This window comes from Trachurus trachurus, assembly GCF_905171665.1.
Source record: "Trachurus trachurus genome assembly, chromosome: 10".
Lineage (NCBI taxonomy): Eukaryota > Metazoa > Chordata > Actinopteri > Carangiformes > Carangidae > Trachurus > Trachurus trachurus.
Genome location: NC_139894.1, coordinates 5613839 through 5630202, shown reverse-complemented (window position 1 = coordinate 5630202; position 16364 = coordinate 5613839). Strand labels below are relative to the sequence as shown.

General features: G+C 43.2%; 1 protein-coding gene across 1 annotated transcript in view; it reads left to right on the top strand.

Moving 5' to 3' along the window:
* Positions 1–16364, top strand: part of slit3 (slit homolog 3) — a gene marked incomplete at its 5' end in the record, with an annotated part of 281175 nt that overhangs the window by 154918 nt on the left and 109893 nt on the right. Inside the window, one exon of the mRNA XM_083980669.1 lies at positions 839–910. Coding sequence (XP_083836795.1) covers positions 839–910 — 72 coding nt within the window. The remainder of the gene's footprint in view (positions 1–838; positions 911–16364) is intronic.

Below are 16364 nucleotides of genomic sequence, written 5' to 3'. Positions count from 1 at the left end.
CCAATTTGCCAAAATGTTGAACTACCCCTTTAAAGGCCATTGTGTGGTGTCAGAAATCGTTTGGCTCTTACAGGTATTCATTACAGAGAAGGGAGAAGAGGCTGTTGTATGTACAGTACAGTATGTGCAGCCGTGTTCAGTATCTGTACTAAAGAGAAAGAGGAAGAGTCATCATCACCAGGAGGCAGAGAAAAAATAAATATGTTGCTTGATGGAGGTTTAAAAATGTGTGCATTTTCGAGTTTCTCAGAATAGATGTGATTGCTTCATTTTTTCCACCAGAGCAAAATAGCACAGTTGGAGGGCAGAAGTTTAGAAAAAAAAAAAAAAAACTTTTACATTAAAAACATGTGAAACGCACACATTCAACAGACATACGCACACACATGCTGGTCTTTTATCCTCTGATTCTCTCCTCCTCATTCCACTTTCTTTCCCCACCACTGATTCTCCATTAATCACATACACACACACACATATGCACGCACACACACATGCACATGCACACACACACACTCAAGCATTTCTGATAGTTCCCTTTGTCTTTGAAGCTCTTTGGACCAAATTGTTCCACTGATCATAAATGTCACATCATCCTTTCTCTTTCTCCCTCGCTCCATCTCTTTCTCCTTCTCTGCCTTTGTTCTGTAATTGGCTCTGTGTGTGTGTGTGTGTGAGTGTGCGCGCGTTTATGTGCATGTGTGAGTGCGCGTGTGTGTGTGTGTGTGGTATAGATCATGTTTGTGGTTTTGTTTATCATCTGACTCCATACATCTTTGAGTGCTCGGAATACCTCAACTAATGTCGGCTGTCTCTCTCCCTCTCTCTCTCTCTCCAGAGACGTGAGTGAGAACCAGATCCAGGCGGTTCCCAGGAAGGCGTTCAGAGGAATCACCGGTGTAAAGAACCTGTAAGCACAACTACTCTCCCTTAACTCCCTAACCTCCTCTCCTCTCTGCCTCCTTCCCTCCCTCCTGCCTCCTCCTCTTTATATCCCTTCTTCTCGAACTTTTCCTCTCCAGATGCTGTTTCCAATTCCTTTTAATATTTCCTTAATATTCCCACTGGGTTAGGCAGTGGTCATTACTAATTCATACTGTGCACATTGTTGAGACCCACATAACTTCAGTTTATATTGTTGTGGAGATCAGTGAGTTTCCTTTTGATGCCACATGTGCATCTAGCCTGAATGTGTGTGAAATGTGTATAAACTGACACACAAACACGTCGAAACAGTGCCGTTTCCCCGGCTTTAGTTTCTATATTATCACAAAGGGTTTGAGGGCATCGTTGTGATTCCAAGATGTGATGCCGCTCACACACTTTACAATTTAATTCTGCGCCACTAATTTGGTTTAGATGTAGTCATAAGCACCGCATTTACTTTTATAAATGAAACTCCCTGACACATTTTCCAGTTCCACATGGTTTGTCTGGTATTTCCATCTTCTCTGCACCTCCTCACCCTCTGTAGCGCTCTGCTCTTCATCACCTCCGCCTGTTTTCCCACTTTCTTTTCTAATTTTTTGTTCCACCTTCTCCAATATTCCCACTTTTCCTCCTTCCTTAGTTACCTCCCCCCTCCTCTCTCACTGTCTACAGAGGTTTTATCCCCCCATCAAGCGCTCAATACACCCCTGTCATTTATTCATGACGTCCTAATCACCAATAGTGTAATCAATATGCTGCCTAATCAATACTTCTCATCAATGATGGCTGATCAATCCTTCCTGATGCTGCATAGGTAACTGTTAGACAGACTCTTGGGAATAAACAATGTCTTCAGTGCAAGAGAGTTCGATATGGGGCTACATAGAATAGAATGGAATGGAATGGAATAGAATGGAATAGAATAACATGGAATGGAATGGAATGGAATGGAATGGAATGGAATGGAATGGAATGGAATGGAATGGAATGGAATGGAATGGAATGGAATGGAATAGAATAGAATAGAATAGAATAGAATAGAATAGAATGGAATGGAATGGAATAATGCAGGAGAGAAGCTGGTTTGCTGAACAGATCCTCTATGTGCAAATTAGAGTTGTATGTTGTTTTATCAGTCATGACTGACATGACAGAGGGGAGGAGAAGGGAGGACGGGATAGAAGAACAGAGCAGAGCGTAATAACTACAAGATGCAAAAAGATAATAACTCATATTTCTGGATGCTTCTCGGGCCTTATTTCACTAGTGGAGCTGCTGACTGACAGAACAAACAAACAAACAATCTTCTTTGGCTTAATAAGATGGAAAGACAAAGGGAGGGGGGATACAGAGACTAAGGGGATGATTGTATTCTTAATGCGTATACAGAGATTGACTTTGTGGTGTTGCCATTGGAAGAATGGATTTTAACTTAGAGGAAGAAGATGGCTCAGATTTTGCATCTGTCATATTTATCCACTGGACCAGTTCATTTCATTCTTTTCATTTAGCTCCACTCTGCTGTTGAGGATCAGATAAAATGATCAAAAGCTCCAGAACACCAACTGTACTAAATAAACACTGCCGTGTGGAGTTTCATTTTCTCCACTGCTCCTGCAGGGGTGAAAAATGAACTTTCAAAAAAATATTTTTTAATATGCGTTATGCGTCTCTAATTCCATGACAGCTGCTGTGAAGATCATGCGATACAATCAGAAGCTGCAGGAGAGCTACTAAATGAACTTTACAGTGACACTGTTTCCTCTGCTGCTGTTAATTGGCGTCCAGCCCTCTTCAGACTGTGATTGACTTACTTAGAAATCACTTTTTCCACGATGGTGTTGCGTTTCTTCGCCCTCTGACCCTCTCCTCTTTGCATCAAACCCACAAATAATAAATTCAGATACATACTTATCGACACGGGGCGCAGGAGGAGTCCTGGGCCCATGCTTGGATTGGCACAGTCATCACAACATTTCACTCCACAAATCACAACTCCGCTAAGTGAGCGACCATGGACACAAATACAGCAACGACTTTGACACATTTCAATGCCTCCATTTAATCAGCCACGTATACATATATCACTTTAAAATGCGAACCTATATGTCCTTGAATTGTAAAGATATATGTGTTTCTCCTGCTTCTTCATGGGGCCGTCTGTGGATTGATTAATATGCATCTCGCCACAGATCAGTAACTCAGAGTTAAATGTGCTCCTCTGGTTAGTTTTCCTCTCCCAAGTGTGATGCAAGTTCAATATGGCCGCCAAAGTCCACAGGAGATTATTACTCTTAAGTTAAATGGACCTAAAAGTGCCTGTGCTCCGTGCTCTGGACTGCTGTGTATGTGTTTGTGTGTATGTGTGTGTGTATGTGTGTGTGTGTAAGTGAGCGAGTGTCAGTTCCCATGGCTGAGCTCCAAACCCCTGAGTTCAGCTTGGCCTCTGATCATCTAATCCACTTTCTCTTCTTCACAACAGACAGCTCTCCAAACTAAACGCTAGGCACTGCCTCACGCCTTCGACCTCACACTCGCTCGAGTATTTCACAACCGCTTGTGCCGAGTTGTGTGCACAAAAGGGAAAAAAAAAAAAAGGAAACCGACTGCAGGACATTTCACTCCACAACACCTGACATGGTGCTGTCAATGTGCTTAACCTGTGTTCGTTGCTGAGCGTGCGCTTTCCCCTGCATCACACTCACGCATTAACACACATTTACACCTGAGTCCTGCCCAGTGTGAGCTCAGCCTCCTTTACTTGTCCCACTGAGCAGATCCAGTCAAACGCAGTGTGGCTTTCCAGACTTTTACACATTGGATATGTTCCACTCTGAGGCGCTGCACTCTTCTCTTCTTTTACCTTTCTATAACACCAGACCCGCTGCTCCAACATGCATGGCTCCACGCTTTTTTTTTGCCAGAGTCCTATCAATCAAATTTGACAGTAAAAGTGTCTCTGCCCTCGTTAAAATGTTTTGGCCCAAATTGCTTTGAAGTACAAAGTCAATCATTTTACTTTTTTTTCCGCCAAAATTAGGAGTGACTCAGGCATATAAAGACCATTTATTTCCTCCACCCTTCTCCTGATGTGTTGCAGCATCTCCTCCTCCTCTTTTTATCAGCTCTTGCACTTTCTCCTCCCCCTTTCTCCCTTCTTCCATGTTTTCCTCACCCTTCTTCCTTCCCTTCTAATTGCATCCCTTTCTCTTTTTTCCTTCCTTCACTCCATCTTCCTTTTGTCATTATAATCATCTTCATCCTTCCTCCCAACAAATGACCCATTATTCATCACCTTCTTTCTCTTATTCCATCCTCTATCTGTCAAACATGGTCTGTCTTTCGCTGCTCTTTCCCTCTTTCTCTTTCTCCATGTTCACTCCATCCCTACTCTCCGTTTTCCCCTCTGTTCCCTCTCATCATTCCCCTCCGTTCCCAGCTCCTTCCATCCAGCCAGCCCCCTCCTTTAAACCCTCTCTCCTCTCCCTCTCTCTCTCCCACATTTTCATCTCTATTTCCCTTCTCTTTCCTCTCTCCACCCCTCTCCATCCCTCCATCTTTCCCTCCATTAGACAAGGTGACTCCTGCAGTAAAAGGCTCCAACCCTCCATTACACCACAGAGTAAAAAAAAAAAAGAAAAAAAAACTTCATGACATTCTGTCCCTGGTGGACACAGCATTGACTTTCTCATACATCTCCGTCTCACTGTGTCTCTCTCCCTCTTGCTCTCACTTCCCCCTCCGTCTCTCTCACCTCCTCTTAGCCTCTCTCAGTCACTCTCCATCCGTGTCCCTCTTCTTTTTCTGTCTCACTCACTCTGTTTCTCAGAGGGTATGGTCTCTATCTTCCTCTCTCTCAGTTGTTCCCTTTCATGCTGCCCAGTGGCAACCATAGCATTGTGCGCCATTTATTGGTCCTCTTTCATATACACACACACAAACACACACACACACATACACACGCAGACCCTTTCGACCCTGCATCAGATTGACTGTTTTGCTGAAACTGCCAAGAACCTGGCAAATACGATTACTGAAGGCTTCCACTAACCTAAAGAGACAGGTATATGCCATACATCTGTGTGTGTGTGTGTGTGTGTGTGTGTGTGTGTGTGTGTGTGTGTGTGTGTGTGTGTGTGTGTGTGTGTGTGTGTGTGTGTGTGTGTGTGTGTGTGTGTGTGTGTGTGTGTGTGTGTGTGTGTGTGTGTGTGTGTGTGTGTGTGTGTGTGTGTGTGTGTGTGTGTGTTTGTGTGTGTGTGTGTGAGAGCTCCCCTATACATTGTGCTGACTGCTGGCCCTGTCATTCCCCTAAACTCCACCTGCCAGTCAAACTAAATGATAAAAATGACAAAGGCAAATGTAGAGGTAGAATGGATAGAAAGAACTGAGCTGGAATCCCTGTAATAATCTCTGTGCTCTGTGATTTTATCTGTTCTGGATGCTCATATTGTATCCAGTCGTACCCAATCCAATCCTTTTTTTTTTTTCCCCAAAAAATCTAATCTTTTCCTGTTTTGTCTTGCCTCGTCAGAAAAGTCATCCTGCTAACCACCCCTGTGAATCTCCCACACAGTGGTGATGTCTTCGTCATTTAACCTTGCGTTCACACCAAAAGCTTCCAAAGTTGAGCCCTGGTTAACTTTAGGGCAGTGGTTGCCGACCTTTTTGGCCATTTTGGCATCACACATTTCTGGCGACCCCACAATCACGTGCAGTCATGTGATCGCAGCTGTCAATCAAGATCTTTTAATATGCTGCATTTTATTTGAACTCGATTTATATTTGAGAAAGTGAAAGTATAGAATACAGTTGTTTAAGATCATGTATGGTGTTTTAATCATAATTTAAAAAATAATAATACTTAGTTTAAAAAAATATTTTTATCAGTAATTTTTTTTAATCAATTACTAGACATTTCAGGCGACCCTATTTGAATTCCAGGCGACCCCATATGGGGTCCCGACCCCAAGGTTGAAAAACACTGCTTTAGGGTAATTACATGTAGCTATGATGCGGTTCGACGGCAACCTGTCAGAATAGAGATGTCCTTCGGCTGCTTTTTTTTGCTTTTTTTTGTCCTTTGGCCCCCCAATGACCAGCGCGATCGAACTTTGACGTCCGTCACGTGACGAGCGACCAAAGCGGCTGAAAATATTTGCCGTTTTGGAAGCTGTCTTGTCTTAAGCGCACACCCTCAAGCGTTTTTGACTATTTGGAAGATTTTGGTGTGAACGCGTAGCTCTGCACGTTTCTTCTTCTTCTCTCGAGCTCGTTGTAAACTCAGGACGCAGTAGGGAAACATGTCTTATCCCCTTTTTAAAATAAAAGAAAAAAGAGCTGCCCATTTCTACCTAACGATGTGCTTAAGGTATTCACCAGGTTTCCTCTTCACAGTGAAAGTGACAAATTGAAACTTATCATGAGATAGAAATACAAAAGTATCTCCTTAACAGCAATGAGGAGGCTCTCTGCATCCTCAGAAAAATGACCCTTGCACCACCACCACCACCACCACCACCCACGCCATGAGATAAAAAAGAGGAATACATTTCAGCTGGTGGAGTGGGCACTTGCACTTAAATTTAATGATTTCTTAGTATTCAAATCATCCTAACTGTAACTGCCTCCGGGGCCCACCAGTGTCAAAGCATGCATGTCTCATAATGGATGTGTTTCTGTATTTCTGAAACATAACACTATACTGCAGGCCTTGAATAGGCCACCTATTGCCCTTCCACTACTCTCCCCTCTGCCTCTGAGTCACTTTGCACCCGTGATGAACAACCAGCCACTTTATGAAAAACCCGCACAGAGCAGCGAGCGAGGCAACAAGAGTTTTATCAGCCGAGTGCAGAGTCGTCCTCCGTAACATTTACCCCTTTGTGCTATTTTTTGCAAGGATGCCGTTGAGCTTAACGGAAAAAAATAAAGACAAAACAAAACACAATAACAAACTGTTGCAAGGAGCTCGTTCAGAAGCTCTATAAATGAGAAGTGTCACATGACTAATTAAATTCAGTATAAAAATTTATTCATGCCTTAGGGCGCAGTTTGATGAGAGCTGCAGACATAACATAAAATCACAGAAAACAATTAATTCACACAATAAGAGACATTCTAAAAATGATAAATATATTCATGTAGAGGCGACAGAAGCCAAGATAAAAATGAAGTTGGCAACCAATAAAAAAGTAAAATATACAGGTGGTGAAGTTGGTAATGACACATCACTGATGCTATAAAATAAAACCAAAGGAGAGGAAAGACGATGATGAGAATGATTCATTGTTTTCTTGAAACCTGTGTTGGATTATTCAGCGAAGAGACAAGTGGTAGCCGTGATCGGTCACAGATACGGCGTGTGCATAGTTGTAGTTATGCTCAAATCACAACATATGTGGTATGCTGGGAGGCACATACAGTAGCTGTCGTTGGATCACGGAGGCATGGACGCATCAGATAAGGTACAGCTGTTTCATTTGCCCTCACATTACACCTCAGTGCTCACACAGACATGTGTTCTATCTTCTGTAGCCATCGCGTCCTCATATCGTAGCTTGTTTTCTATCTGCCCGGCTTCTCGCTCTCTTAGTCTTACTTTTTTTTTTTTGTGATAAAATTTAATACATTTTTCCCGCAATAGATCCACCCATGCTCATCGACACACTCGTGACACCTTCAGGTGGTTTGGAAGAACGTGTTCGGAGAATGTAAGATGACATTTCTCCAACAATGCAACCGAACACTTTCTCAGTGGAGGAACGAAGGGAAAAAAAACAAAAAAAGAGCCCACCCCACTGGCTTTGCTTCTTTACCTTTCTCCTTCCTGTCATCCTCTCTTTTCTCTTCCCCCTCGTAAAACGCCTCCATGCTTCACGCTTCCCTACCCACAATGCAGTGCAGGATGGCCGTTTGTTTGAATTATGACAACAGCGCCTCAGAGAGAGGTGAGGACATTGTTTCGGGCTGCGCGCACATGCACACACATGCACACACATGCACACAACCACACACACACACACACAAGTTTCTGACCTGCACAGTTGTGTGTCTCTGTCGTTGCAGATGCTTGCCGTCACCTGTTTTTATGTTTACCACAATTTCAGCAGCACAGAGCCAAAGCCGGGCGTATATCTAGCAAGTACGTGCACATTATAGTATGTAAAAATATGAATATCTACTGTAGCATCCTGCTGAGAAGTGACACCCGGAGCAACAATGCACCCACACTTTACAAAGTAATTTCTTCCCCCACCAAGCAAACGCTGTCTTACCAGGAGTGGTGGGGAAGAAGAATGAAGCCATGATGCCTGGCTTCCTGAAATCAGATTCCCATTTTTCTTCGCACAGACCCCCTACGCTCTCCCCTAAATGGCAGGATGAAGCTAATTCATTAAAGGTTGTAACCAGCCGAGACAGGAGGGAGAAATGTCAATAGCTTTGTCTGAATTGTAACATATTTAGCAAGACAGCGTTGCCTCCTCACAGCTGTATTTTTCATCGCTGTGATAGGATTTGCGATCCAGTTTCGATGTAACATTCACTCAAGCTCACATTCCCAAAGTGTAGTGGATAGTTTCAGCTTTACACAGAGACAACAGTGCAATCGATTTTTTTTTTTTTTTTTTTTTTTTTTGAGTTTTGCAGCCTTTTATTCAACTTGAACTTTAACATTAGACAAAGTTGTTTCTCCCTTTTTTTTTACTGTTTATTTCTGATGCCAGCAGAGTTACAGAAATCATGAATCCACTTCAGGCAAATGTAAGGTTATATTCAGTTTTGCTAGGAAGAGTTGGATGGAAATCCACTCGGTATCCTTGACTGTGCGTACCGGTCTCAGTCTGGAACACAGACCTCAACAGAGGTGGACTTATAATAATAATTATGTGGAAAAACATGACATGGTTTCCTGTACCCTTGAACATCACTAAAAGCAGACTTCAGTCATTTGCAAGTCAAAACCAAGCCTTTATTGTACAAATCCTCATGTACTGCATTAAGGCCACATGGAGCGGCCGGCAGCCATTGCAGATGTCCGTCCACCGGTATATCAGCAGGACTGCAGGTATCCCAAACATCTGCTCTTGGAAATGAATTCACAAAACAGTAAAAACCTCCATTGTCGCACTTATACAAATGCATTTATATCACAGTGTTAAATTATGTAGAAAGAGAAGAAGAAGAAGAGACAGAGACAAAGTTAGAGAGGCAGACGAAAAGATTTTAAAATTGTTAAAGGGATAGTTCACCCAAAGTTGAAATTTCATCTCATTATCTACTCACCCTCATGTGGACTAAGGGCTGGGAGAAGTTTCAGAGTCCTCCGTGGCTTCTCTGAGTTACAGGGGGTCTCGGCGTAGCAGTGCATGTCCATATAACGGTTGCAAATGGATACCAACTGTCTTCGTAACAAAAAGACACACCAAAAAACATCCAAATACCTCCATGCTGCTCGTATGTAATGTCCGTCTTGTATTGAAGCGAAATTGTCCCGAAAAAAAAAAAAACGTCTATTTTTCAAGCTTGTTTGTAGCGGAAGCTCCTCTTCCCAGTTCGTCAAATTTGGACGAACCAGGGTCTGTCCTCTTCCCAGTTTGTCCAAATTTGACGAACCGGGAAGAGAAGCGTCCGCTACAAACAAGCTTGAAATATAGACTTATTTAATTTTTTCGGGACAATTTCGCATTTCGGGGCTTCAATACAAGACGGACATTACATACGAGCAGCATGGAGGTATTTGGATGTTTTTTGGTGTGTCTTTTTGTTACGAAGACAGTTGGTATCCATTTGCAACCGTTATATGGACATGCACTGCTACACCATAAAATGGTTAGGGAAAAGGAGGGAGAGGTGAGCGGTCTCATCAGCTCTTCCCATCACTTCTATCCTTGGTCCACTTACATCTGCTCACCCCTGCTTTGTTGTTCAGGCTTTTTCAGGTTTTAGCTTTTCAATCTCCAACCTCCTGCTACTCTACTACTCTGCTGGTTCTTAGCTTTCCTCCCTCCTGCAGACCACCCCTTCTTTTCTAGTTATTTCATTTCCTTGTTCTCTCATTTTTACCCATGCTGAATTTCTCCTGTCCACCGTCTTTCCTCAGCCCTTCCTCCCAGCTTCTATCTATCTCCCATCATCCACTCACTCCCCTACGCGTTCTTTTCCAATCCTTTCTCCCGTCCTGCTGACTTTTCTCATTCTCATACAAGTTTACCCAGCATCTACTTGGCTCCTCTGTCCGTTGCTCATCTTTTTTTGTTTCTTTCTATATACATTTTCAGTCAGACTGATGACGACAAGAGACAAGTGAATGGTTTCCTTGATGGGCAAAAAAGAAAGAGTTTGTGTTGGAAAGATCTCAGTTACATGACTTTGACACAAAGGTTTATGCAAATGTGCAGAAGCAAATTATATTTTATGCAAAAGTTTGGGTCATTAAATGTTTTTCAGCTGAGAAAATCCTTTGTGTTCATGGTGCATATAGCGCAGTTGGTAGCATTTAAAAAAAAAAAAAAAGAGATGATTATAGTCTTAGCAGCAAAGAGATTTCACTACAGACCAGACATTAATACGAACAGCTCAAATTATTGTAAATATTTATTAGCAATTTATCCCAGTTGGCTCTCAGACGCGTTCCATAGAGACAACAACAAGTGAGTACAACAGCAACAATCAAACTATTTTAAAGCAGATATTCGCTGGATGTACAATAAACATCGGATGTGTTTATATATTTCTGTGTTGCGCAAACTGTAGAAAAACTTCAAGAGAATTTCAGGAAAATTAGAAGCCTTGGAAATTTCTACGAAGTGTGTTTACAAAATGTTTCCATCACAATTCATCACTTTCTTCATAATAGGAAACGCTTTGCACCAGGGAAAAAAAGAATTTCCACTAAAACGGTGCTGTTTACTTGAATTTCCTCATTTAATGATGCATTATTTGTTGATATGAATTGAATTGAATGGAAACACCACTATACTCCATCCTCATTCCCGGCTTTCTCTGTCCTTTTCATTAATTACTCAGTCAGTAGTTGTTGCTCACTGATGGCTTCATGAAGTGGCAGGGCTGCTGAGTGTGTGTGTTTATTTCCGTGTGTGTGTGTGTGTGTGTGCTCATCCCTCTGCTCCAGATGGTAGCAGAGGGACGCATTGAATCAGCCTGCCAATAGGCCTTATGATAGACATGATTAAACGCACTAATTATATGGAAGGAAATTAAATTTTGGACCCCCGTTCTATTCCCCTGAAATAAACATCTGCGATCTGAACACGGGGGAAGCGCACACGACGACAACTATGCATTCAACGCAATGGTACAAATCCCGAGAACACACATACTCGCACAGACACACAAAGTACATCCTCATCCCAGATTGATACCAATCATGTCGGTGCTAATCAGGGCGCTTGATGTACAAAGCTGTCAGAGGCATCCAGTCATATCACAGATGATGGAATCGTTTACTGTGGACGAGGGTGGGGGGATGAATCGCGTGGCCACCAATTATTTACCAGTTATTCTTAATTCTGGGGGAAAATGAAGTAGTGATGTTTTAAGAGGAAATTTAAATTTAAAGGGACATTGTGTAACTTCTCCTGTTATCTATTCACGAAAATCGATTATTTCATTCAAAAGTCTGTTTTTCATTAACCTGTCATCCCCCCCATCAACAAACTGAAGTGTTCCTTTCAGCTCTGAATGAGCCGTTCATATCATTCATATCTCCATGGAGCGGGTAAGCTCGGTGCTGCTGCCATGTGGTGTCGCCCTGTTTTTACGTTCAGTGGCAGCGTGACGGTAGGAAACCACGGAAACTCAGCGGAGACACCGGAGCTGTCGGCTCAGGTCGAGGTGGCGTCTGTGAAAAGTCACAGCGGTAACGCAGTGAGGAGGAATGGAGCGTTACACTGATGCTGCATTCACCTGCAGTCGGGCAGACGGCCGTCGCTAACAAACCAGATGTCATTTTAGTCACAGAAGTCCAGAGAAAGCCGGTAAAACGACATCGCCATGACAACATATTGTCACGTGTATTGTTTTGCCTCGTGCTGACGGACCACTTGTTTACATAGAGGCTTGTTTATGCCGTTACGTGCAGCGGCTGTCGTCCGTCTGCTGTCTGCCCAATTTCACGTGAATGCAGCATGAAAAATACGATTGAGTTGCTTGTGATATACAACCGCAACGCTAGATGGGAGTAATTCCTACACAATGTACCTTTCAATAATCAACAGACCACCTCAGAGATACACACAGTTTGAAGGCAGTTCCTGGTCGGAAGAGATCCCTGCACGCAGCCCTTTGTACAACTTCCCACGAGATCATGAATGTAGGTGGATATAAAGACAAAGTCAGACTTACCTGACTAAAGACGTGGGAGTCTCCAGCTCTGCACAAGTTCTCACCTAAACAACAACATAAGTAGTTTTCTCATGATGTCCTCATTCTACCGTTAAAGGGATAGTTCAAAATTTTGGCAAATTGGCACATAGCAGTAGGTTCGTTACCTTTATTTGTCGGTGTAAGCTATTTTTAGAACGGCGGAGCAGAGCCGTGAGCTGCTCAGAGCTACGCTACGGAGGCTCATGGGATTTCTTGGTTTCCCTCATCAAACTCATCAAATACACAATCCGAAAACTCCAAAGCGCTCTGGTGGACAAGTTGTGACCTGCACATTCACCACGCTATGAGATAATAATGGAACGTTATGAAACAGAGCCGTTTTGAAGGTAAATACAGAGACTGCTGGCTGAAAAACTGTCCCTGAAGGTAATGCGCATCAGTGGTTTTGCATGAATTTCCCTCTAAAACAACTCTGTCTGGTAACGTTTTGTTATTATCTCATAGCGTGGTGAATGTCCAGGTCACAACTTGTCCACCAGAGCGTTGTGGAGTTGTTGGATTGTGTATTTGATGAGTTTGATGAGGGAAACCAAGAAATCCCATGAGCCTCCGTAGTGTAGCTCTGAGCAGCTCACGGCTCTGCTCCGCCGTTCTAAAAATAGCTTGCACCGACAAATAAAGGTAACGAACCCACTGCTATGACTATAGGGATTATGGCAATGGGCCAACTATCCCTTTAAGGTTTTTTTTTAAATTTCAAGTGACCGAAAGTACGTGGCAAATGTTAGAAGAAGATGGTGGGTAAACAATGGGTCATGGGTAAAAGATTAAAAGTCTGAAGGTTGGTAAAGGATGTGTGATGAACACATTGTTTAGTCAAATCAGACAATCAACCCAGTCCTCTCCATCTCCTTTGTGACACATTATTCATTATATCCTCGCTTACAAGAGGTTATTGGGAAATTGTAAGCGTGGGTCATTTAAGATATGAGCAGTGTCATTTCCTTGAGGAGGACTTCAATCTCACCATCTAGTACTATTTTTATATGAGAACATCAGTACAACTACATTTTAAGATCAACTTAAGGCTGCTGCCAAGATCGATAGTAGTTAGGGTAGAACAACTATTAAGAGGTGAACAATATCTGTAGATTTCCAAAGCACAATCTTCTACAAGAAAGCCTGATGCACTGTGTACTCCTCCATCACCACCACTCAACCTCTACACCCTCATTTTCAGCTTAGCTTCATAAATGATGCACCACTTCCTTCACTGAATGTTAGTGCTGGACATGCTGTACCTTGTGAGTTGCTTAATTGTCCAGCATGGATGCAATTACAGTACCACAAACCTTAATCGACCTCTTTGTTCTGTAGAAAAGCACAACCTTAGTCTGTGTTACAAAAGCAGCCTTACTGAAAATAGAAAGGCTTTAATAAGTACAGTCAACTTTGGCATTACCGTGCGTCTCCATATGGGTGATCAGGCTCTGTGCCAGTTAGCCTTCCTTAAAAAAAACCAAGCCTTTTAATTACATGAAACACAAATATGGCACATCCATATGCTGGTATTATCCCCCGACTGACTATCTTTTAGAGTCCAGTCATTTAACAGATGCTCTCAGAGTCACAGCGCTCTTCTAACAAGTAGCCAAGAAAGAATAAATGAATCTTAGAAAACGCAGCTTTTGACAAGAGGAAAAACCCCATCAGAATATTATTTTACATTCTTCTACAAAAGGCCATTTGTCTAGGTCTTCTCACTGATGAACCTAGCGATCATTAGAAACACTTTATCTCTTAGTCAACTATAAAATATAATCACAACAAGGCAGATCAACAACTTCTCCTCAGTCTCTGGAAACCTTTGGGACAAAAATGATGATGTTGCAAGCCAAACCTGGTCTGTGGGCAGTGGGCGCAGAGTTGTTTCATATTTACTGTGTTCAGTCCAAACTGAATCGATGCCAACCGTTAACCACCGGCAGCTGGTCAATAGCATGTGGAAATAAATGTGCGTTTCTGGAGAACAGCTCTCCATGAACCTGTCATGCATGTCAGTGCCGTCTCTAGTGTAAAACTCACACGACGAGCACAATCGCAATTTCTATGCTTCAGTTTGTCACCATGTGACTGTCGCTGTCAGTGTTTTTCAGGAGCTGAAACGACTTCAATGAGATGATGATGTTCGCCCCTTTTCAAAAATGTTTTTCTCATCTCTCTTGTATTGAAGGCACCGCTCTGGAGCCTCTCTTTGACCAGCCGCTTCTTGAAATGCAGCTACTTATTCAGCTGCTCTTGCGGCGCATGAGTAAATGCACTTTCCAGACACTCTGAGGACCGACACATCCCTCAAATTGTTTTCACACACCCACGGTAATATGCACATATAAAAACAAACAGGAGAGTGTCTTGCTGCCGAAGCCCAGATGTCATTTCTGTCGACCCACAGAGAAAACACCAGCTCCAGGTTTGGGAAGCACCTTCCTCAGGGTTAAAAGCTGACATGACTGATACAACAGGTGCTGCAGTGTGCTGAGGAAAAAAAAAAAAAACACAGTGGGCTGCGTGGAGAGGAAGAAAAGGAGATTTAAAAGGTTGATAAAAGAAAACAGGGAGAAGAAATGGATTAGTGATGGACAGATGGAGTGTGAGAGGAGAAAGGGTGAAGGGGAATCAGAGATGAGAGGAGACGAGAGGGCACTAGAGGGAGAAAAAAAATGGATTATGAATGGGGAGAGGGAGAAAACATGAACATTGGAGGAGATGGATGCTCGGAAACAAGGGGAGAAAAAAGAAAAGGAGAGGGTAGAAGTCAAAGAAAAAAGGGATTAGGGATGGTGGGCTCTGGTGGAAGAGAAATGAGATGGAGAAGAGGACGAGGAGGAGAAGATTAAGGTGGAGTGATATGCTTTCATCTTCAAGTATCTGGAGAGCAGACAATAACTGGCAATGGTGTGTGTGTGTGTTTCCAAGGGTATCTGTGTTTGTGAATCTTCACTGTTTTTTTTCTATAAGTGTGTGTTTGAATGTTCCTTGTTTGGTTACTTCTTTTCCTCAGTGTGTGTGTTTGTGTGCACATGTCCACCTGTCTCTTTTTCTGTTTGTGTGCGTGTGTGTGTGTGTGTGTGTGTGTGTGTGTGTGTGTGTGTGTGTGTGTGTGTGTGTGTGTGTGTGTGTGTGTGTGTGTGTGTGTGTGTGTGTGTGTGTGTGTGTGTGTGTGTGTGTGTGTGTGTGTGTGTGTGTGTGTGTAACAGGCTAAATGCCACTCATCCTTCCTGGTTGAGTTACAAGAGTGAAAAAAACAAAACAAGAAGATACTTTTAAATGTCTGCCCTTTGTATCTTTCCATCTGCAATACATTCATCTGCTCGGCAGCAGCAGCAGAAGAAGAAGAGAGCGGGGAGGAGGGAAAGAGGGATGGATGGAAGAGAAAGATGGAGAGAGAGAGGGAGGGAGGGAGGGAGGGAGGAGTGGAGGTTTCAGGGTTGTTGGGTTCATGGATGGAGGGATGGATGGCGGCGGCGAGGAGGGGGCTTGAATACCTAGAGCTGAGCAAATTAAAGTAAAAGCAAAGGATGGATGACGGAGGGGTACAGGGTGCATCTGGGAGTCCGGTGAACAAGGCTACGAGAAAGCAAGGGAGGGAGGAGGGGGGAGGTAGAGCGAGGACGAAGAGTAGGAAGATAGAAAGAGAGGGAGGAAGGAAAGGAAAGGAGAACGGGAAAGAGAGGCAGAGTCGTGACTGTAGGTTGATTTACGGAGGCTTTCCTTTTAATGAAATTGTTTCAGTGACAGAGCCGGTAAAAGGCCCTTAATGGATTGGCTGGCCTAATGTAATGAAATTACTCCCTCTTTCACTACAGAGAGAGAGAAAAAAGAATAAAAGAGGACATAGGGAGGAGGAGAAGGAGGAGGAGGGAGGAGGAGGATGGGAGAGGAGAGGAGAGGAGGGGTGGGAGAGGAGAAAATGCAATTAATATTTACAGAACAGACAAGCAGGGTGGGCTTTAGTAGCTACGGCTCGCTCGCTCTCCTCCTCAGTGTGTCTACCTCTCTCGTCCCTCTCTCTCCCGGTGGCCAGTGTG